Source organism: Amia ocellicauda, chromosome 17 (assembly GCF_036373705.1).
Source record: "Amia ocellicauda isolate fAmiCal2 chromosome 17, fAmiCal2.hap1, whole genome shotgun sequence".
In the NCBI taxonomy this organism is placed as follows: domain Eukaryota; kingdom Metazoa; phylum Chordata; class Actinopteri; order Amiiformes; family Amiidae; genus Amia; species Amia ocellicauda.
This window is the reverse complement of record NC_089866.1, coordinates 15,735,643-15,759,307: the sequence shown is the minus strand read 5'-3', so window position 1 is coordinate 15,759,307 and position 23,665 is coordinate 15,735,643. Positions and strand designations below refer to the sequence as shown.

Sequence of the window (23,665 nt, the reverse complement as noted above, 5' to 3'; positions counted from 1 at the left end):
TTTCTTGACGTTGCACTGTTCACACAGTCTGCTGCAGAGCACTAGTGCATTGAGAGGAATGCCAGCGTTTCAGCCGCTGCAAGAAAGGATTACAAAGGGAGCCTCTGGGGTTGCTGGTGAGCCTCCCGTGTTGTGCACGCTCTGCCTGCGTTGCGTGGCCTGTCCTCAAACCCCATCGATGGCCTGAAAGACCCCCACTAGCTGAATGGAAGAAAAATGCTTGCTGGCAGTGAGGGGGACGGGCTGGGTGCAGGGGTAGAGAGGACTGAGCGGAGGGGGGTTGAAGGATTGTCCACATGCTCTGCCAGCTCTGAGCAGACAACACCACAGCTAACTTCTCAATTCTCGCCCCCAAGCTCTGAGCGGACGCGAACAAACAACCGACAAAAGACACCAGCATCTCTCACTACATCGGGAAGTGCACTCTTAGAGGGATGCGTTAGTCTTCCCCTGACCATCTATGCAGAGAATGGCTTCTGACATGAAGCCCAAGGGCTGAGGACTGTTACCCATTCTGAAATGCTTGTCTTTTAGAAGATAATTGCCAACCCACTGTTTTTGTGGATTCAGGGGATGGTAGATCTTGGCATTCCCAGCTGTTCTCTGAGATGCCAAACCACTGTTGTGGTGGGTCAAACCCCAAATCACATATAAAAAGGCAGCAGTGTGCAGTAGTGGTCAGGGTTCTGGACTCCTGTTTAGGGGTTGTGGGTTCAATCCCAGGTGGGGGACACTGCTGTTGTACTCTTGAGTAAGGTACTTACTGAGATTGCTCCAGTTAACACACAGCTGTGTAATGGGTTAATTGTATGTAAACACTACAATGTGATATAACAATTGTAAGTCACCCTGGATGAGTCTTGGTTGTAGTTTATATGAGTCATGCCGGGCACACAGTGATACTGGATAAACCCAGTGTGAAAAACACTTGTTCTATCAAATGTCTGTTTAAGCAATTGATGCCAGAGTAGCAGAGCGATTCAGCTGACCAGAACATAGGCTGAGGAGATGTCTGTATCAGAGTGATGCAGTGCTATTCTAACAGTACTCTGTTGTATGAATAAGCAAAATGGAATGCTTTAATATTGTGCTCAAACATAACCAGCCATCAGAGAGAGATGATTCACTGCTCCTTTTGATCAGTACTGGCACCTCTGTAGAGCTTCCTAAAAGAGCTTTTCATTTTCTTCTTCTATGTGGTCGTCTGACTCACTACCTAGACGGAATAGATTTTCCACGACTCCCAAAATCCCTCTGTAAAATATATACATCCTTACGCAGACAGCCTATAGACAGGGTGAGTCTGTGAGCTGGCGCAGTGAGCAGGGGAAATGACGACAGTGACTCATGGCATTGCAAGGATGTGAGTTTCTCTGCTGGTACACGAGACCAGATCTCACTTGGGCCTGTGAGGAAAGCATAGCCTTCCATTGATGGCAATACATGTCACAAGTCGGGGCGGAGGGGGCTATTTATGAGGAACAGGGTGTACTGGGGAAGATAGAGGGGTTAGTCACAGTCATTCACCAATACTGGCCCCCATGAAAAATAAACCAGCTGGCGTTTGTTACAAAAACAGACACTTGGGATCTATGTGTGAGTAGCACCAAAAGCCAAGCAAATATAATTAATGGCTTTCCCCCAAAAATTGAATAAATTGACTGGATGTAGAAGATCAAATCACAGTACATACGGTTAAAAGAGCTCAGTACACAATCTACACAAAAATATAAGTCAGTTAAGGACATTGTTACAAATGAAGACTCAGACTGATTCAGAGAAAAAAAACTAACACTGAAAAATGCCTAATAAACTTAAAATCAGCATGGACATATTATATTAGACACTTCCATTGTTATTAATAATCTTATTAAACTAATTTATTTGCAAAAGTTATCAGCGATTATTTGTACACGTGAAAGTGATACAAATAGGGATATGTGTTGCTACACTCACCTCCACTACACATCATCTGCGTCTTTCTCTCTTTCTCTCTCTCTTTCTCTCTCTTCCTCTCCCTTGCTGTCCCTCCTGGTAGTGTGGCTCAGCCCTCAAGCCCTCAATCCCAAAGGGCAACTTCCAGGGATTCCTCTCTCTCCCAGTGACTCCCAGAATTCCCTGAGGGGGACACAGACACACACACACACACACACACACACACACAGGACTCACTGCTGCCTGTTTAGAACAATTATTTTCAGTGTTCATTAAGTGTAATTAGTTAAAAAAACAAAACTGCCTCCACTGTCAAACCACAGTGAATCAAATTTGTCCTAGGATATCATGCTGGGAGATGGGGGGCTGGGGGGGTTGGGGGGCGTGTATTTCAATCCTTATTAAATACATCTTCTATACAAAGTGTATTCTTTTAAGTGTCCAACACAGGAATCCGAGACGCTTTCTTTTAATGGCAGCGTCCTCTGCGAGTCCCAGAAGCTGGACTATTATAAGGAGACATCAGTAACCATGTGTGTGGGGAGCCAATTACCCTACACAGGCACACAAACATGTCCGTTCTCAATCAACGTCTTCTACCCTCCCCCTTCTCATAATGCTTCTATCAGAGCATTTATTTGGTATTATTTTTATGAATAAAATAAACAATCACAGCCAACACATAAAATGTTGCTTGAGAATGACAGAAGACAAAATAAATGATCAACATGTCCCCAATATCCAAGGGTGGATTTTTTATAAGCAGATGCACCAAATAAACAAATGCACAGATTAAAATGCTGCAATGAAACTGGGAAATTGCACTCAATTGATTATGCAAGGAAGCCCAAAGAGGCGTTTAGCCCCTCACCACCTGCCTGTTTGGGGGGTCACTCTTATACCATCTGGACAAGGAGTGACCCCCCACCTTCCCCCACCCCCACCAGCAAAGGGGAAGGAGGAGGCAGGGAGAGAGAGGGGGGTTAAGGCCAGTTGGGTGGGTTCAAATTAAATAAATATGAGAAGTAGGAAATAAAATCTCCTAATGAACAATCTCACAGAAATATTTTAAATGTGCTTTTTTGAGTTTTGTATTCCCCCCATTCCACCCAGAACAATTACAGAATTAAAAAATGAAATAAAACAATACAATATGTAACATTCTGTCTGTACTCTTGTTTTCTTGTGTGATATATGTGATCTGAAATAGCGTGGAAGAGATACTTTGTGTAAGAAAAAATGAATTCTGAATTCTACTGCTAATACAAAACTTTGCACTGACAGAAGAAAGCGCTGTGAAAATTTTGATTAATATAGATATAAAAACTCCCTAGCAAAGTGCTTTGCAGCACTGTCAAATATTTAATTTTAAAAACCATGTGCACATATTATGATTATTTATTATGATTATTTTGATTATTATTATGATTGCTATGATTATGCTTTATTCATTATGTGTCAAACATAATATACTTTCTCCGTGAGTTAAGTGTATTGAGCAATGTGGATGTATTTTAGTGCGTTTCATACATTATTATGATTATTATTATTATTATTATTTAAAAGCCATAACATAATACCACCATCGGTCCATGGTCATTGAAAGAGCATTTTCAAGATTTGCTGCTATTTGTTGGCTGCTAACAGTAGTGCAGAGCATCCGCCAGTTAAATGCCCTGCCTGGCGTTCCCAAACACTGCGCCACCTACTGCCCTCTCCGGGTCAGACAAGCGGGTGAAGCTAGTGTGAAAGGCACCTGGCTTGAATGCTGCAAAACCGCAGATTTGACCACAAGGTCTGGGCTGTTTTAAAGTCTCTCTCGCCATCTAGTGGGAAAAATAATAGATTGCACGGCGGGATGAAAAGAGCAGCATCCCTTTCTCATAGCAGCGATTTTAAACAGGATTGTCTTTCCACCCCCCTTTATAATTAAAACGTGCTCTGTATCATCATCATCATCATCATCATCATCATCATCATCATCATATTATTATTATTATTATTATTATTATTATTATTATTATTATTATTATTATTATTATTATTATTATCATCTACTGTAACTGTTAAAAATCATAGTTTTAAAATCCATTCAGTGGACAGAGAACAAAGCAGCTCTTCTGTTCTAAGAGATAACTCGGTATATCAAGGTCAGGACTTCGAACCAGGAGACATCCTTGTTACCAGGCCTTTTACCTATACAGCAGGACTACCTAGCCACGGATGGCCCCTTTTCTCCAAGTCTTGTCAACCTGTATTTCTGACTTATCTATGCCTTAATTCGTCATTTGGGTTCTGATACAAGTAAAGGGATTGGGGACAGACCTGCAGGACACGGGGAACAAAAGTCCTGTCCCCAATCCATTTCCCTCATGATTAAAGAATGGATGGATATGCTGAACTTGTTTGAAAATAAAATGATAATAATACAACTATTACACAAAGGCCATTCGTATTTTGTCAGCTGAAGAACTGCCGTGTGTTTGTTTGCCCCTGTTCAGCACACAGCATGCAATCTCATTGTTAACAGGGACAGCTTGCAACAATGTCTGATTTCCAGTTTAAAGTGAATACACCAGGTCAAGAAATATAAAGATAATGATAATTAACTGGGTCTCCAATGTAGAATACATCATAAATGTACATTTTACTTATTGAATTGATGTTTTTAATAAACAAGAAGATAATAAATTACTATATGTATATTCAGTCAATACAAAAATAAGACATTAAAGAAAGCTGTATCAATATAGGTTTATATAATTCCTCAGTCACCCTCAATTCACTTAAATATCACAGTGTGCAAAATACAATACAAAATATTCACTTCTACTATTACAAGGCTACTACTAAACACACACAAAAAACATAATTTTGGATATTGTATTGGAAAGTAAATTAGCTTATTAATGGAATACAAGTAATTATTTCTCAAGAGTTAAACACACAAGTTCATATATGTATGTATATATAAGTTAAATTAGCTTTACACAGAATACATTACATTCTATAAATATGTTTACCTTGCATGATTAAGTACAAACTATTTCCAATAACTACAACATTTCCTGTCATGAATGATTTGCCTTCAAACAGACACAAGCCACTGTGATTTCCTGCAGGTCCAGTGAGTATTGGTTTTCATTAATGGTGGAGACGATGGGCATCCTGAATTTGACCTCTGCAGGGGTGAGGCTGGGGTTGTGTCTCCCGTTGCCGGTGCAGTGGTTTTTAGGGCACTCTGCTTTCCGGATCAAGAACGGCGATCGTGAACGGTTCTCGTCATTCCTGGAAGAGACACAGAGTTATTGCCGTAATGTAACTGGCAGAGTTTTATGTGCTGGCGAGTGTGGCATGTCACTTCATTGCACAAGAACCCAACAGAGGTTACAAAGCACAATGAGTAATTAAGCCTTCTGACTTTTGTAGTTAAATTAACCTTGGGAAGCATTGATGTGGATTACTGCATCAGCTTTTCAATATATTTAAATCCACTAAAGCAAAACACTTAGGGGAAAGATTTTTTGTTTAAGAGAGAGCGAGGCGGGACACTCACATGTATTTCCACGGGCTTGGGGTCCTAGAATCAAGATTCTCTGGGGTGATCAAGGAGGTTTTCTCAATCCAGGCTTTCACTTCTTCCACAGAAAGACTTAGGCTTCCAGAGTGGGACGGCGCTGCAGCAACCCAGTCCTGAAACCAGGCTAGCAAGAACACACCCAGCCACAGCAGCATCTGAGGGGCACAGACAGGAAAGACCAATATCTTCAACAGAGGGAATACAACACAATGCCACCAGTATACCTCATTTAATCTTACAAGCTACTTGAAGCAAGGGAGATCTGTTTCCATCTTTTCTTTTACTTCATATGAATGAGCTACTCCACATCTGTAGTCAACAGGCAGTCACTGAGCCAGCCATGGAGATTGCTGGGGACTACTGTAATCTGACCCCCCTGCCTTAAAGTATTCCAACTACCTGAAAGTTAAGGTTAATCGGGCCGGGGTGTTGTGATTAGGGCTCTAGAGTCCTGAGCGGAGGGTTGTGGGTTCAATCCCGGATGTAGGACACTGCTGTTGTACCTTTGAACCAGATACTGCGCCTAGATTGCTCCAGTAAAAACACAGCTCTATAAATTGGTAATTGTATGTAAAAAATATTGTAACAATTGTAAGTTACCCTAGATAAGGACGTCTGCTAAGAAATATAATAATGATAACATACCTTTCTCTGTGGATATGAAGCCATTGGTAATTGCTTTTGTCTTCGCAGTTGTCCTGTGGTCTTGGATGAAAGTGTGCAGGTGAGGGGCCATTTATATATAGAGAGTGAGTGTGCGTGGGGGGCTGTGCCTGGGGCTGGGCTACATGGATTTTTGATTCCTAGCAGAAACAGGATGATGATGGTAAAATTAAAAGACTTGAGTAATACAGACATGTCAGGGTTAGCAGCTCTTGTGCCAGCGTGCTCACTGTGGGATCCTCCCAATTTCCCCTGGTGTCGGTGTCATTCCTTTGTACTTGTTTGAGGCCATGACCTAGCCCCCGGGAGAAGATACAAGTGGATTGCCATCAACACTGGGTTGCTGTTTTGCTTCAGGCTTCTTCCTCTGTGTCCTATAGCCACTGTCATGTTGCTTAATCTACATGCAGAAAACGGAGTAGGTTTATGAAGCAGACAACCTCTAAAGGTGTAGACTAGAGAAGGGAAGGGGATTCATTCTTCTTCCTTTTTTTTTACCTGATGTTATTGACAATTATTTATTTATAAGTGAATAACCTATGTTCCTTATGTCCAGACATACTGTATATTATATGACCAATTGGCACAAAGTTGCTAACTGGTTAAAAAATAATTGTGTATGTCATTATATACCATTTTCATTTCATCATAGTTTTGCGATTTTGCAAATGTTTTAAAAATTACATTTAATCAACAAATTGCAAGAAGTTAAATTCCAGAAAGACTACATCTCCGTGACCCGGAAGTACACTCTTACAGTCAGCGGTGTCATGGCCGCCTCCAGCGTAGCTATAGCACGATTATTTCTCAGCTCTGTAAGTTGCCGTTTAACTAGTCTTGGTGGTTTTAGACTTTCGATTTTAATTTTGTCCATGAAATAACCATCTGTATTTTCAAGCGGTGAAAATGCGGGATTCTACACAATTGATCTAAACTAGAACAAAAACATATAGATCGTGGGACTGTTACAATAAATTGCGTTTCAACGATTGTTGAATAGGGCTTGAATGTTTAGGAGCCATCATTTTAATGTACGGTATATTTTGTATTATTATGATTACAGTTTTAAATATCATTCACAAAGTAATTTGGAAGATTCGTCACTTCTGTATTGACTAGTAAAACGAAAACAAGACTCAAGAACAGATGTTCAAAATAAAACCAAATCTGAAATAAATATGATTTTACACTCCACCATTAACTGTATAGGGACGTATATCTCTTAATGCATTAATTACTAGATAACGTCTATCCCATCTAAGTGTTCATTACTATACTTTATTTTACTGTTGGTTTGGGATTGCAGTGATTAAGGATGCCCCCCTTTTGAGCCACAGAAGCGAGAGAGAAAAGTAGTTTTAACACCAAACCTCTGCACAAAATAAGACCAGCAAGACAGCCGTCCAGTTTGCCATAATGAGGACTGTTTTGATGGTGGCCGAGAAGCCGTCTTTGGCTCAGTCCATCGCAAAGATACTCTCCAAAGGTGAGTGTTATACATGGAAAAAACACATCTGTGCAAAAGCCACATGGTTTGAGATTTACGTTTTGAGCATGCATTGATTTCGGTGTTGTATCGGAGTTGTACATGCATGATCACCCCCACACCCCAAAGGAAAATAATAATAAAAAACAGTGGTTGTATTTTCTTCTTCATTTATTCATTCACAGCAAGTTTACATCAGTAATGTACACATTGTCTTTTAAAATATAAGTCATCTTGAATTAAAGGCATCGGTAAGCAATTTACTTTAACAAAGAATATACCCTTATGATAAACTACAGTTGAGTATTATGTTAGTGTACTTAAATGCATTTCTTATTCATAAGCGGACTAAATATGATCTCCTAGACCTATTCTAATTAGCAGTACTGGCAACAGTGTTTCACAATCCTTGATTATTGCTAGGACATCTGGAACAACAACTGCCCTTTTACTACAGATTTTGCAGTAGGTCATTTTTTTCTTTTTAAGTGATTCCTCAGTGATTGTATGCTTTTTCTTCATTTCCTTTTTTTTTTTTTTTTAACTAGTCTGTCACTTTTGAACACTCGGCTTTGTGTCTAACAGTAAGTTTAGTCTGTTGCCTGTTTGGTTTGTTTTAGTTTTCTTTAAAATGTCCTATTAAACAATCAAGTTTTAATTTCCGACATAATGTATTAAGAAATATCAGTGAGCCTTTAATAAAATGCCTTTTCATTTCTGCGCTCCCTTTGGTGGTTCCAGCATAAACATTTGCCACGTCTCTATATACACATCCTAAGTTGTAGAACCTTTGTAAACATTGGTAAAGTGCAAATCGATTTTGTTAGTTTTTTCGTTAGTTTTCATTATCATCTACTTTGTGTGTGTGTGTGAGCATTTACATAGTAACCTAACATTGTATTTCAGCTGTCGTTCTTGAGAATTATTGCTTCCTAGCAGTAGCGCATAGACAGGCTATCGTAACGCTCTCAAAGTCTAGAGAGAAGGTGGTGCATCTGTCGTTTACTCTGAGGACTGGTATTTTGATAGAGAAGGGGATCGTCTCAAAGCTGGAAGCGCTGGTCGTCACTTCTGTGCAGGAGTGGCTGGTGAGGCAGTTGGCCTCATGGATGACTTGAGGTACTCGACTCACATCCTTTTTCTCTCTGCAAGAATAAAGCACTAGTGGTTAGCATTAGAAAGACACCACGCTATGTGTAACTAACAGCAGTGTGCCATAGCAGGGTCGGGTCAATCCCCTTTTCCAGACCCATTGGAAACCCATTGACACCACAGGTCCTACTAGAATTAGAATAGAATTGAAACATTGACCCAAACCCTGTGCTGTAGAGGCTGCATATTAATGTGCGCAACCAAGGATTGTCAGAAAAATACCAAATGGCATTTCTGAGATTTTTTTTTTTCAATATATTTCCACTGTAGCATCTTGTGGCTGCTCGTCTCTGAGGTTTTAAAAGCATAAGAAATTTACCCAACAACATGCTTCGCTGTGCCTGGCATCTCAAAGATTTAGGTCATTGCGTCCAAGCCTCGCTGCACGCAAGCTATGTGACTCCTAAAAGAATTTGCATGAGTTTAACTATGAGGAGGCCCGGTGAGTCACGGTGCCGGGGTGAAAACAGATCTTTTGCACTTACGTGTAATTCCACGGTGCCACACTTCTGTCGTTCAGTTGGTCATACATGTCATTGATGTGGTAATCAAATTGTTTCAAGTTTTCAGTGCAGACCTGGGAGCTCACTGGGAGTTTCAGTGCGTCTTCTGCACACGTCACTGGGCTACTGCTGCAAGGGCATAGGATCAGCATGGTGAGGCAGCAGGCCTGGATAAACTGAAAGACATCAAAAACAAATGTTATGTTTGGGCTGCTTGTAGAGTTTGTTCTAATTGTTACTGGAAAAAACTAAAACTCATTTCAGTCTCTCTGCAGCCTGTCACTCTCGCTTTATTGCTCTCTTGCTGGCTTTTGTGCTTCTCCACTGCTTGGACTGTTTTGTAAGATTACATTAAAACTACACAATTGAAGCACATGTTTTGGGTTCGAAATGCACCCAGGATAAATTTGGCTTTCATGCATTGCTTCAGTGGTTATTTAAGCAGCTTCTCATCCAAGTCTTGTGACTGGGAATGTGAGCAACCTGAGCCCAGAGATGACCCACTCTGACCCGTCATCACTGTCAGAGCCGCATTCAATGAATCTGACACGCACCCCATTCTTAATGCTTAACTCTGTAGTAGTAGTCTTTGAATGTATTTGATGAGAGATGTTTGCCTGTTGTAATTATTTAGAAAGTTAACAAGTAGAATGACAAAAAAAAAAGAAACACCTGATATTGGTACTTTGCCCTGCTTTTTCCTAACCCACCTGTTTTCTTATTTGCCAAAGGAAAAGTCATCCTTACCTTGAGATGCAGCATGGTGGAGGTTGGAGTAGTTCAGAATCAACCAGTTGTGGACTTGTGAGAGATGTGCTGTTAGCAGTGCTTTGCTTCCATTACTGAAGCATCCCTATTTATGTGGGAAATCCTGAATGTAAAACCACTAGAGGGGACCAAGAGAACGTCATTAAAGGACCCTCAGCTCGCTACCATAAATGATTGAACTTTTTTTTTTTTGGCATGCATTGTTTTCTGTTCCCAGTAGCCTTGAGAAGATATTGCATTAGCGGGGCCACATCATGCCAGAGTCACAGCCTGCATCCCAGACACCAATTCTACAGTTTTACAAAAAAAATTGAAGGGATGATAAAATTAGAAATGCTTTTAACCTCTGTTGACTTGTGGTGCATGCACACGCAGTTTATGAAAATTGCTCCCAGTTGTTCCCCAGTTGGTCTTGAAGAGTCAGTTTCCAAAAAGAGTAGTAGGTATTGTCAGGATTAAGTCAGTTGGTGCACATTGATTAATAGATTTTTGAAATACAGAGAAGATAACATGTTTTACAAACAGTAATGCTGTAAAAGTCATATTGTTTAGACTTGTACTTCATAAGAAGCACATCTGAAACTCAGTAATCAGTAGCACTGCATCGAACGGCTCAGAATGGTCTTCTCAGAATGTGGCCCAAAAGAAAAGCTTCAGAGACTTCATAACAGTGTAATAATGAATAGGCAGGAGGTGAACGAGAAGACGGCCCGGCCTGTCAGAATCTGTGGTCATGTGGGTTTAAAGAATGGACAGACACGATAGCACGAGCTTTATGGGGTGGGTATCCGGTGACTACAACTTTTACGGTCCATTGCCAATTGGTTCCAAGAAAAAAAACAATAAAAAAATCTTTTTGAGGCATAGGTCCATCCCTACTGTAGGTGCACAGGAAACTAACCAGTGTGTTTTGTTTTCCAAGTATCTTTTCGACTCATTAGGTTAAGAAGAGAGTTTCCAGGCAGTCATTTAACTGGAATCGGATAACTGGGACGGATTGTGACAATGCATCCCAGTTATCTGATTCAAGTTAAGTGACTGCCAGGAAAGTTTTAGATATTAATACACCTGTATTTCAATGGACTGTCATACTGACAAATGCCAGTTGCAACACAGGCGTTAACATAACCAGGGTGGGGTGCCTTTCCCTTCATCTGCCTCTGCACTTCAGCCTTTCAAGAGGAGTGTGGGTGGAGTAAGGAATTTCCCAGGAAAAGTGAAGGAATTACACATGCTGTGACATTAAACACAATTCCTTAACGACTTGCAAGTCTTCCAGTTGTTACTCTTCAAGACCAGAGAAGGCAAAGTCCTGGGAAGCCTGGCTTTGCCAAAACTGAGTTTTATTGCAACTCACACCTGCATGCTTTTTTAAACAGGCCTTCTGTTAGCATTTTATTCAGATGAGCTATGCTTATTGTTTGTACACCAAATATTCAGTTTAACTCTCTCCATTTTTGTTCAACGGTGGAGTGAGATTCACTTCCCTGTATTTGTGATCAGTGCTGCCAGTCTCTCAGATTAACAGTGTCTGTAACCCATTTTGATTGATCCAATGTGAATGAGGTCCTGGAACATCATACAAATAAATACAAAACAACAATTGACACCATAGCATGTATTTGGTTTCCCTAATTACAAACAACACTTTAAAAAATATATATAAAACAATAAAACAAAATAACTGTAATTGTGTGTGTGGCCATTGGTAGCTCATTGTAAGAAACTCTCCCAGTAGGTTGTTTAAGACCATTACAAATTCTTCTTGAGAATCTGGTGGAAAGCGTTCCACGATTTTTGGGATGTGAAAATCAACAGGTTTCTCACATATAAGCATGTGTCCACCTGGAAATGGCAAACTAATAAAACTATTGCAGGAACTGACCCCTCTCTTTCGCCTCTACCAGGCAGCTGCTCCAGCCGCAAGGGACTAAACGGAGCATGCTCAGTCTACGAGTACACCGGAAGCTTCATGGGACAGTCTGCTCGATTCAAGATGACGTCGGTCTGCGGCCATGTGATGAGTCTAGACTTCATAGGTATTTATTTTATTGTTGGTGCATTTTATTTCCCCGAAGAATATACAAATATGATCACTGATCTGTCGGCTGCTTTTTACCCTTATGCTGAGTTCTGAATTATTTAAAAGATGTATATATAATATCTGGAAATGTGTGGCTCAACCACAGTTCTATAAACTTGTTTGCAGCACAAACTGGATTCCATCCTACAAATGTCCAACTTGATTGAATTATTTTTCTGCATATACAGTTTGTAGTTTAAGGGTCATCTATTTGTGACCCATAATCTGGTGAAAATCTATTTATTTTATAGGGAAATATAACAACTGGGACAAGGTTGACCCTGCTGAACTATTCAGCAAAGCACCCACAGAAAAGAAAGAAGCCAATCCGAAACTCAACATGGTCAAGTTCCTGCAGGTGAGTCGTTCTTTCAATAACCGTATAGAAGACGTAGAAGACGGAGCCAAACAAGGAAACACAAACAATTTCCTTAGCCTAAAACTCCACATGAAATGTCCCTTCATTTTCTAATGTGACATAAACAAATTGAATTGGGAGGTGCAAGAAATGACAGGGGGAAAACCATTGCTTCTTCATGAATTATTTCTCAGTGTTGGTGTCTTATTTTCCATGTCGTGTTAATGGACAGGTCGAAAGCAAAGGATGTGACGTGGTGGTCCTGTGGCTGGACTGTGACAAAGAAGGGGAAAACATCTGCTTTGAGGTATGAAGCCTGCGATGAAGGCCACGAGAAGGTGTTATGTATAGAAAAAATCTGGAAACAAAATGTATTATTCTTAGTCTTCATTAATGTATTAACGTGGCTGGCTGGGTTTTTTAATGTGAAATTCCCCCCTGAAACATATTCATGGATTTCTATCCATTTGTATTCAATAACTGTTTGATCCAGTACTGGGCCACATCTGGAGGACACGGGGTGCAAGGCAGTGCCCCCCCGAAGGGACACATCTGCAGGATACTCAGTTATATTTCCAGTCTTTCATGTGCTGTGGCTCATCGTGCCCACTCCCCCAGGTCCTGGATGCCATCGAACCCTACATGAACAAGTCATACGGCAGCGAGAAGACGGTGTTCAGAGCCAAGTTCAGCTCCATCACCGACCAGGACATCTGTAATGCCATGAACCGCCTGGGGGAGCCCAACCGCAACGAGGCCCTGTCTGTGGACGCCCGGCAAGAACTGGACCTGCGCATCGGCTGTGCCTTCACCAGGTACCTCTGTCTGTAGGGCTATAGCACTGAGTGGGGGATAAGACGAGCCTCTCTGAGCTGCTGTGGAGAGTGTTGGCATACTGTGGGGTGTGGGGGGACGCTGGAGGCACAGTGAGCTCTGGCCATGACTGTATTTTCACCTTTGCTGAATGTGAATTGGCTATTAACTTAATTGGTAAACTGGACTTGGGCTGAAGTTGATTAATTTAATGGCCGGACATATTTAATAAAATTCCATAGGTAAGTCGGTTTTTAAGATTTCAAGTTTCAGGGAACTGAGTGAGTCGTGTTGATTATATCCCTTTCTTACCTGTTCAATTGTTCTTTCAGGTTTCAGACTAAATACTTCCAAGGCAAGTATGGCAATCTAGACTCCTCCCTGATATCCTTCGGCCCCTGTCAGACTCCCACGCTGGGATTCTGCGTGGAGCGCCACGACAAGATCCAGTCTTTTAAGTCGGAGCCCTACTGGGTGCTGCAGGCCAAGGTAAGAGCGCCAGCACTAGCACGTTCACAAAGGGGCCACGTGAGAAGCCCAATATCAAAGTTGTTTCCCAAACCTCAGCTAGATCACTGAATAAATTCCATTCAAAGGGTTTTATAAGCTCTACATATTCACTTTTTGCACTTTAAAATTCAAATAAAGGGAGTGTGTGGTAACATCAATCACTTTTGTAACCAACATCTTATGTTTCGCCACCATTTTGTCTCCACCTGTGGCTCTGTGCTGTGCAAAAACATGGATTAATGTCTGATGCCCCTAGAGTAGTCCTCCATTTCTTGACAAAAATAAAATAAAGTAAGAGATCAGATGTGACTCCGTATGTGTGAGTGTTACATGACACATTCAGTGTTATGTTTATGATGTCATCACCAATGCCTGTCCTCTCTTGTACCCCCCAAGTTTTACTTTAAAAAAACATTGTTATTTTTGTACGTGATCCTCTTCAGGTGTTCAAGGGCAAAGAGAGTCCCATCACGCTGGACTGGGACCGGGTGCGGGTCTTTGACAGGGAAGTTGCTCAGATGTTTCTCAATATTGCAAAGACCGCAAGAGAGACCAGGGTGAGGAGACGCTCAAGTCATGTCTGATTATGTCACATATGTCGCTGCACTGTCCATTATTTTAACACTTAGGAACCCAATGTGACAGGTATAAATATATATGACATATTTGGTGGTGCTATCCTTCCAGGTTGAATCCGTAAGCAAGAAGGAGAAGGCCAAGCAGAGGCCCCAGGCTCTGAACACAGTTGAAATGTTACGAGTCGCCAGCTCAGCCCTTGGTAGGTAACCCCTCTCATAAGCAGGTGGCTATGTTTTTAACTGCTAAATTAAGCCAACGGTGGCTCTTAATTAGTCAGAATGTCCATGTGCTCAAGGTATTCAGTGATTGGTGATTTAGACAGACCTGGAATGGATTGTGGCCCTCTGGGAACAGACCCTGCACTATAGTGTATCTTATTTGGATTTGTTTTGTTTGATATGAAAAAAACAAGTAAGACGTTTTGTTTTTGTCAGGACTGGGGCCTCAGCACACCATGCAGATAGCAGAGCGTCTTTACACCCAGGGCTACATAAGCTACCCTCGTACGGAGACCACGCACTACCCCGAGAACTTCGACCTCAAAGGAACGCTGCGGATGCAAGCTAACAACCCTTTCTGGGCGGACACAGTGAGCAGATTAAATCGCATTGCCAGCAGAGCCATATAATCACATTAGATACAGGTCTTGTCCTTGTATTTAAGCGTGCCCGTGCGCCAGTCTCTTTGTGGAGGAAACATTCTGGCAAACAGGGTTTTCAGTGTCGGGGACGTTCACCTGTCCTCTGTGTGTTTTTACTGCAGTGCAACATAGTGGGAGTCTGTACTTCCATCCCTTTTGATCACAATGAAAAAATATGATGGCTATTATTTATTAGCAGACATACAGCAGTCAGTACGTTTCACAAAACACATTAAGTAAGTCCTACTTACAATGAACCATAATCAGTACACAATACAGACAAATAAAAGTATAACCTTTATATAACCTTTGTATAAAGCGGTTTCCCACCTGCTTTTTGTGCAGAAAGTGTGAGTTTAGTTAGCCTGGCATCTTTAACACAGGTTCAGCTTATTTAGTGCAAACAAACCACTGAATAAAGGGGTTTCTTTTCATGAACTTCATCGGCTGTTTTCATAATCAATTTAATTTTTCATATTTTGCTTTGTCCCTATAGGTGAAGGCTTTGCTCTCGGAGGGCTTGAATCACCCCAGGAAGGGCAGTGACGCTGGGGACCACCCCCCCATCACCCCCATGAGACCAGCCTCAGAGAATGAGCTAGGTAGGAAAGTGGGGCTGTGTGTGTCTGTGTGTGCCTCTGTGCATCTCAGTGTGTTTCTGTGTGTGCCTCTGTGCGTCTCAGTGTGTTTCTGTGTGTGCCTCTGTGCGTCTCAGTGTGTCTGTTTTCTGTGGTTTAGTGACTGACAGGTAGTCATATTTGTTTTTTGATTGTTTGGAAAAGAACAGCATGTCTCTTGCCAGATTCGGTTTCTTTTACAGTTTAATGTGAGTGATTTCACCTTTTCTTTCGCTCGTTCTTTTGTTGAATTTTGTGCAGATACCCTTCGAACTCTGCCCTTGAACTTCTAAAACCTTGCATATTAACTTTCTCCACTTTTCACTCGTACTGCACGGTGCGGCGGGCTCTTCTGCTGACGCCTGCTAAATGACTTCTCGATTTGTATGTGAATAAGAGCTTGTAGAGATGCATTATACCAGGCTGTGTTGTGATTTAAACACTTGTGAATGCGGCTTCTCCTCTTCCTCCTGCATTCCTGTTCGGCTGTATATTGATAATCCTTAAACACGAGAGAATTATTCTTGACGGACCGAGAATCACTTAAGAGAGCTGCTCTTCTGACTTTAACAAAGCTCGCAGACCTGTGACTGGTAATGATGTAGTTTTTTCCCCCCTTTTGTAATAAGTCAGTCTCCTGTGACCAGGCCTATTTTTGTTCCTGCACTCTCACTTATTACTTGTCTTTTTTTTTTGTTTCACTTTTTTATTAATGGTTTCATTAAAGCAAGTTGATTATATGGACCCATGTGTTATATTATTTATGTGTGCGTGTATAGGTACAGACGGCTGGCGTCTCTATGAGTACATCACCAGGCACTTCATTGCCACCGTCAGCCAAGACTGCAAATACCTCCAGACCACCATTTCTTTCAGCGTTGGCACAGAGACTTTCACATGCACCGGAAAGACTCTCATTTCTGCTGGTAAGACCTGCATGCATTTCTCCCACCCCACATATGACCTTACCCTGGCATACCTGAAGTGGTGAGTCAGGGCAGATTGTTTTTTCTTGCTAAATCTTTTTTGACTATAATAATGTTTTTGTTAATGACTCGGACATTATGAACCGATCCAGACCTGCTTAGAGTGCAGCTGCCTTGTCCAGTCAGACTCATCCACTCACATTGAGATAAAACCAAATTTCTTAACTCCGCAGGAAACAAAAAAAAGTTCAAGGGCCTTTACATGTAAGTTGATATAGTTTAAGACAACCTGGTTTAATCTTTTCTACAAGGATCTCTCTCCAAGGAAATACTTTCTACCCTCCAACCTTTGGAATTGATGTAAAAAGAAGTGATCCAGTATTTGGGGAGATCATGGCAATATGCAGTTGTATTTTTATTTTTATTGTTTTCCTCTGTCATGCAATAGATTAACAAACATTAAAAGCCTTTAATGACGCCCTTCCTTTGCTCAGATTTATTTCACCCATTCACTCAAATGGTTTTCTGTCTGAATCGAACAGAAGCATGGAACCGGTCACATTAGCACACCAGCCCAGGTTGTGAGCCACTTCTTAGCAATGCAGGGTCTGATTCTCGTTAGGAAGAGAGGACCTACATGGTTAAAAAGCTGGTTGACCTGAGAGTAGTCCTAACCCGGGAAGGGGCGACCCAGGCAGAGGATGCGAGTTTGAAAGGGGCCATAGTTGACAGCTGGACCAACCAACCCCTGGACTGTAGGCAAACTACAGCAGAACCTCATACGTGACACAAAACAAAGACAAAATAAAGATATAATTTTATAGAACACATTGTCTGTGGGGGATCTGAAACGGAATGCACAGTTTTACGGGAGTTACGAATTGGCTACACACTTCCCTCCAAACAACCCAGCAAGGAAACGACGGAGTGTGTGTGTATGTGTGTGTGTTTGTGTGGGGCTTCTTATGTGTAAAAGTGCGCTTGTCTCCGGCCTCTTGACTTCCAGGCTTCACTGAGGTCATGCCTTGGCAGAGTATCCCCGACGAGGAGAGTCTTCCGTCCTGCGAGAAGGGAGATGTCTTCACGGTGGAAGAAGTCAAGATGCTCGAGAAACAGACCAACCCTCCGGACTACCTGACTGAGGCTGAGCTCATCTCACTGATGGAGAAACACGGAATAGGTGAGAGAGTGATGGAGTGAGTGAGGGTGGAAGTTTTTTTTAAAGTGTGTCTGAACCTTTTGGGAGGCTAGGGGGAAGATTTCCAGTTGTTTTAACGATGTAAATATTTAGTTCTTGTTAAGGATGCACTGATTTAGACCGTCTGTGCTTCGTCCCTTCAGGTTACAACTATGTGTTTGTGTCTTACAGGAACTGACGCCAGTATCCCTGTGCACATCAATAACATCTGCCAAAGGAATTACGTGACTGTGGAGAGTGGCCGCAGACTCAAACCCACCAACCTGGGCATTGTTCTAGTGCACGGCTATTACAAAACAGGTACGAGAGCCTTGGTGCATGCTTGGCAGATGCTTGCTGTGCTAAAACAGCAACCCAGCACTCCCCCCAACCCTCCTCTCTGTGCACAATTTTGTTTTAGTCCAGAATGGCATGATCTGACTTGGTTTAGTTGTATGTACTTCATGTTCGTGTTGCCCTTTTTGGATCACCCAAGTATATCTGTAGACTTCTCTGGTCCGAAGAAGAGCTCTTCTCCAGGTCTCTGCAAATGTCACAATAAAAAACAAACTAAGAACTACAGCGTTAAAGTTGTGCTTTTATTTTGTGCCTGCCTTGGAGACTGGACTGTACATGTCATTTGGAGTGGAGACCTCCTACCTCCCTTATTTCCTTAAGATTACAGACACAAGTCACAATGGCAAAGACCGCTGGCTACTCACATAAGACTGTTTAAGACCCAGACCCAGATTAAGATACATAACCTTTGCGACTGAACCTAAGTATAAAAATGAAGGCTGGTGAATTTAACAGGGCCCTTGAGTTGTATGATCGTCTGTGCTTCTTTGCCACAGACGCGGAGCTGGTGCTGCCCACGATCCGCAGCGCTGTGGAGAAGCAGCTCAACCTGATTGCTCAGGGCAAGGCCAACTTTCAGCAGGTCCTGCAGCACACCCTGGACATCTTCAAGAGGAAGTTTCACTATTTTGTCGACTCCATCGCCAGTAAGTGTGTCTGTTAAAATAAAAAAAGATAGATGGTCACCAGGGGTGGGAGTCAATTCCAGTCTTTTCCATTCCAGATCTGTTTGCGATTCCTTTTTCAGTCATGTCCAATTCCAGTAGAGTGTATTGTGTCAGTGGCAAAAAGAATTGGAATTGGAATTCGGAATGGGTCTGGAAAAAGGAATTGAAATAGAAAAAAGTGGAATTGACCCCAGCCCTGTCTGACATCTTTCTTTAATTATGGGTGCTGGTTTGTTCAATCTGACACTCATCAATGTAACTCTCATATCCTATATCCTGGAAATGAAATCAGTCTCTTTTACGTTGTTTTCTGCTACATAAAATGTCAAACCGTCCTGTTAATTTCAACTTGATTATTTTGCATAATTACGATTATTGTACAGGTATGTAAGCTAGAACAAGACACAGCGGTTACCTCAAAATAGATAGAGAGTGACTATCCAGCATTTGGACTGTTACTCATTCTGTACATTTTCAAAAATGTATCTTCCACACTGTCCCATTTTCCAGTCCCTTGTGATTTTGCCACTGGATTTATTCAGTGGTAGCTGCTTTTAAGTAAGCAGTCTGTCAGATGATGATAATAATAATAATAATAATAATAATAATAATAATGAAATGAGTTAAAACAAGATCACGTATATGTTTCAGCATGTTACTGTGGTGTCCTGTGTCCAGTATGTGGTGTAATCCTAACTCTGCTCTTCCCTACAGGCATGGACGAGCTGATGGAAGTTTCCTTCTCCCCCATCGCTGCCACAGGGAAGCCCCTGTCTCGCTGCGGAAAGTGCCGTCGCTTCATGAAATACATCCAGGTGTGTGCCCAGCGTTCCCCACGTGATTGAGCGTAAAAAAACGCCCGAGATCTCTTCCGTCGGGGGACAGGTGTGGTTGGAGTTGAGGGGAGTGCTAGGTGTGTCAATGGGTGGAGTTAAGGAGTGTGCTAGGTGTGTCAGTGGTTTGAGGTCAAGGGCGTCTTAATAGCACACTCTAAGCTCAATCTGGCAGTGTTCTGGGCTACTCTCGGAGGGCCTCCCGATGGGATAATGGGATAATAAAGCCAGGAGCATTGGGGCTCAGCCCAGGCGGTCTCCCCTTTGCCCAGATTGTACTCCAGTTCCATGTGGTTCCCTGGGGTTGCAGTTGAGTTGATCATGCCAAGGTCTCATACTCTGCTGTCTCTTCAGTACAGTCTCCCGCCTATGCCCAGCCCACATTTCGAGAACCTGGTGCCTTTAAATGGCATGAATCACCTACATTGTTATGCAAAGTAGCGATTTCCTCAAGGTTGGCCACCAAAAGACCCTTGATTTAAACTTCTGAGTGACCGACTATGTTGCCTACGCTCTGAAGTGCATATGATGCTATTCAAAATGTGGCGCCACAGGTCCCCCTCCTCCTCCCCGGCTGTCTGACAAGCTTTGAAAGAGCCTGCTTGACATTTCGGACACTCCGGTGGTTTTGTATAGCCCACCACTCCAGAATAGGATGAGGAGAGTGGCTGACGCAAATTCATTTGGCACATTGTGTTCTCGGTCATAAGCTAATTGCATTAATATGGCCTGTCCTTGGGTCTGTGGTTTATAAAAGCTTTCTAATGGCTTCAGAAGGGTGCTGCAAGGATGATAAGCAACTTTATGTGTCTGTAATCAGCATAATATTGCATGCTATGACATATAAAGTCTCTTATGAATAAATCATTAAAGCTAGTGCTGTCAAGGAGAGAGCCCAGTCAGCCCTTATTTACTTCTCAATAATTACATGGACTCTGATAAAAGAGAGAGGAGAAAAAAAATCAGGTTTTCCCTTCCTAGCATAAGGGGGAGGAATAAGCATGTCCCTTAGTATTTTGCATTTGAAATAAACCTGTAAAAGATATGCATTTAACCTGCAAGGATATCTTATCTGCTCCTCGGTTGGTTTAAGTCAGTTTTAAATTAGAATAAAGTTTATTTTTGATAAAATATTTCTGAATTTTATACAGCTCCACAATATATACATACATTTTAAGCATTTGAAATAACTATATAAAAAAGTGGGTGAGGAGAATGCTTTGTTTTAGGTTCTTTACACTGTGGATTGTCCTGATGACCCATGTGTTTGTGTATATTGCCTGTCTTGCTCATGCTAGTAAAATAGTCATGTAGACTTTCTGAATCAGAAGTTTAAAAATGGTGAAAAAATCTAAATAAAGTAAATGCATGAATAAATATAATTGTGAAGCCTCGCCTGCCTAGCTCAGCATACACACTGTAGATCCCAGAGTGACTGGCAGATTCCTCCCCACAGGGGGCAGCACTCCTTGAATTCCTGTCAGCTGCAGCAATGTTCAGAGTCTGCTCCATAGCACCTGCTTTGTCTTTTGTTCACGTCACTCCCTCAAGTGGACACTGTAAGAATGTACAGAATGTTTTCATGTTTGTGTCTCTCCCCAGGCAAAGCCCAGTCGTCTGCACTGCTCTCACTGTGACGAGACCTACAGTCTGCCCCAGAATGGCGCCATCAAGCTGTACAAGGAGCTGCGCTGCCCCCTGGATGAGTTTGAGCTGGTGCTGTGGACATCGGGGTCCAGGGGCAAGAGCTACCCACTGTGCCCCTACTGCTTCAGCAACCCGCCGTTCAGGGACATGAAGAAAGGTAACTGGCACATGGCTGGGGTGTGGGGAAGCTGGGCCTGACAACCTGAAAAGTCAGGGGAGTTAATGCAAATTTGCCGATAGGAAATATGTACAGGTGGACAAGACATCGGTTTATAAAATCATTACTGTTTCGGATGTAATGCTATATGGTTATATTTTTGTCTGGGTTGTTGCTATTTGCAGTGAGCATGTGTGAAATTATCCAGTATTGTGTACCAAGTCAAAAAGCGGACAATGATAAACAGGCAGTGGTGTTTTGAGTTACTGTTGCATTGTGGGTATGGTTACCAACTTTAGCCAAAGCAAATAAGGGACACTTTAATCCTAGGATGATCCGGGGGCATGCTCCCCTGGTGAGAGTTTTTTTGTTATTTTTTTTAACAGCCTTTAATTGCTTTTTTCTTGTGACATTTTAGAGGGGGATTTAAGTATGTCCTAGGGCCAATCACGAATATACTACTTTTAATTCAAAAAAGCTAAATCACTGCTTAACATACTTGAAATAAAAATATGATGCACACTACTTAATTTACAACATTTTGTTTCTAAACTCTGACTTTACAGAATTGTAATGGTACTGTAGGTTACTGTATTTCTGTCATAAGTACACTTTTCTTAAGAAAAACACTCAAACTTCAACTTTGAAGTGCTTTATATTGTTGGAAAATAGTCAAAATAATAAAACAAGAATAAAAACAACTAGAATAAGTACATTTTCTGGGGAAAATGTCAAAGGGCTGCTGAAAGCAGCTGAAAAGACTAATTATCTGACAACCAGAGTACAGCTAAAACTGAGAGTAATCTTAAGTTACTGAAGTAGCGGAATATACAGAACCTTTAAAGTTATAAGTAGTAGCCCACTAACTAGAGAAAATCATTTAATTAATAGTGCAACAAAAAAAAGTGCAATGTCTCTCTTTGAATGTCTGTCAATCTATAGTTGCATCATCCCTACCTTAAACTCCCTGACCAGCTTGGGTCACTCTAGTAAGAGTGGGAGCTTTCTTGGATCCTCATCATGAGGGATGCGTTATTCAGCTTAAAAACATTTTGACCAATATTAACAAATTAATTATTAATTTTTTTTAAAGGCATGGGCTGCAACGAGTGCACCCACCCCTCCTGTCAGCACTCTCTGAACTCGCTGGGGATCGGCCAGTGTGTGGAGTGCGAGAACGGGGTGCTGGTGTTTGACCCCACCTCGGGGCCCAAGTGGAAGATGGCGTGCAACAAGTGCAACGTGGTCGTCCACTTCTTTGAGAACGCCCACAAGGTGCGGGTGTCTCCAGACAGCTGCGACTCCTGCGAGGCCTCCCTGGTCATTGTGGACTTCAACAAGGCACGCTCACCGCTACCCGGGGACCAGATCCAGCACACGGGCTGCTCCTTCTGCGACCCTGTCTTCCAGGACCTGGTGGAGCTCAAGCACGCCACCATGAGGCACCCCATGCACAGAGGCGGCCAGGCCAGGAGGCAAGGGGGGCGGGGCCGGGGGCGGGGTCGCAGACCGGGTGGCAGGGGCAACCCCAAGAAACCCAAAGACAAGATGGCGGCCCTAGCGGCCTACTTTGTGTAATGAAGTCAACTTGCTTAACGCAGGCTGTGGTTTACATGCCGGTGAATTCGTCTTGACAGCACTGTTGTGACCTATTTAACGGAGTTACGGTCACAGTTTTAATTTGTTTTGTTTTATGTTTGAATACAAATTACACACAAATTGACTTGACAAAAAAGATCTAATGCAGAAAGTGTTAAATGAGTAAAGTATTAAGCAAAATGCTCTAAAATTGTAATCCAGGTGTACTACCTTAAAAGAAGTCATGACACTACCCCTAACATCAGGATGTCTCGCCAACATGTAAACACTGCCACAGTAAACGCACACCTTGGGTGCATTTGTGTTTGTTTTTTAGTTGTAACCATGAGGAAAAAAAATAAACACATTTTTAATCAAAACTTGTGTTATGGACCTTTTTTTTCACCCCTCCTGCTGATTTTGCAATGTGCCTATTTGCTGGTACACAAGATGTTTAAATAATGATAATAATAATTAAAATAATATCTAGAATGTAAAGGTTCTGAAGATACTTTGTCTGCATGTGGTCATATATGTTCCGCATGATATTACTGGATATCTATTATTTTATGGTAATATGCAGGTTGATATCAGTGATCAAAGTAGCTGTAGTAGCTGAATTTAGGAATAAAACA

General features: G+C 41.9%; 1 protein-coding gene across 1 annotated transcript; it reads left to right on the top strand.

Annotated features, from left to right (window-relative positions):
- Window positions 1-6,923: 6,923 nt before the first annotated feature.
- top3b (DNA topoisomerase III beta) lies at window positions 6,924-23,410 on the top strand. Its single transcript, XM_066689422.1, has 18 exons — window positions 6,924-6,993; window positions 7,485-7,664; window positions 11,995-12,126; window positions 12,422-12,528; window positions 12,761-12,835; window positions 13,147-13,343; window positions 13,674-13,830; window positions 14,295-14,408; window positions 14,539-14,629; window positions 14,865-15,019; window positions 15,567-15,672; window positions 16,467-16,613; window positions 17,620-17,793; window positions 17,983-18,111; window positions 18,645-18,794; window positions 19,530-19,630; window positions 21,251-21,452; window positions 22,546-23,410. The coding sequence occupies exons 2-18, from the start codon at window positions 7,595-7,597 to the stop codon at window positions 23,028-23,030; spliced, it is 2,592 nt and encodes an 863-aa protein (XP_066545519.1). The 5' UTR covers window positions 6,924-6,993; window positions 7,485-7,594; the 3' UTR covers window positions 23,031-23,410.
- The last annotated feature ends 255 nt before the right edge of the window (window positions 23,411-23,665 follow it).

Coding starts and splice junctions, on each gene's coding strand:
- top3b (XM_066689422.1), top strand. CDS start 7,595: ATGAGGACTGTTTTGATGGTGGCCGAGAAGCCGTCTTTGGCTCAGTCC. Junction 12,836..13,146: donor GGGAAAACATCTGCTTTGAG/GTATGAAGCCTG, acceptor CCACTCCCCCAG/GTCCTGGATGCCATCGAACC. Junction 17,794..17,982: donor GATGGAGAAACACGGAATAG/GTGAGAGAGTGA, acceptor TGTGTCTTACAG/GAACTGACGCCAGTATCCCT.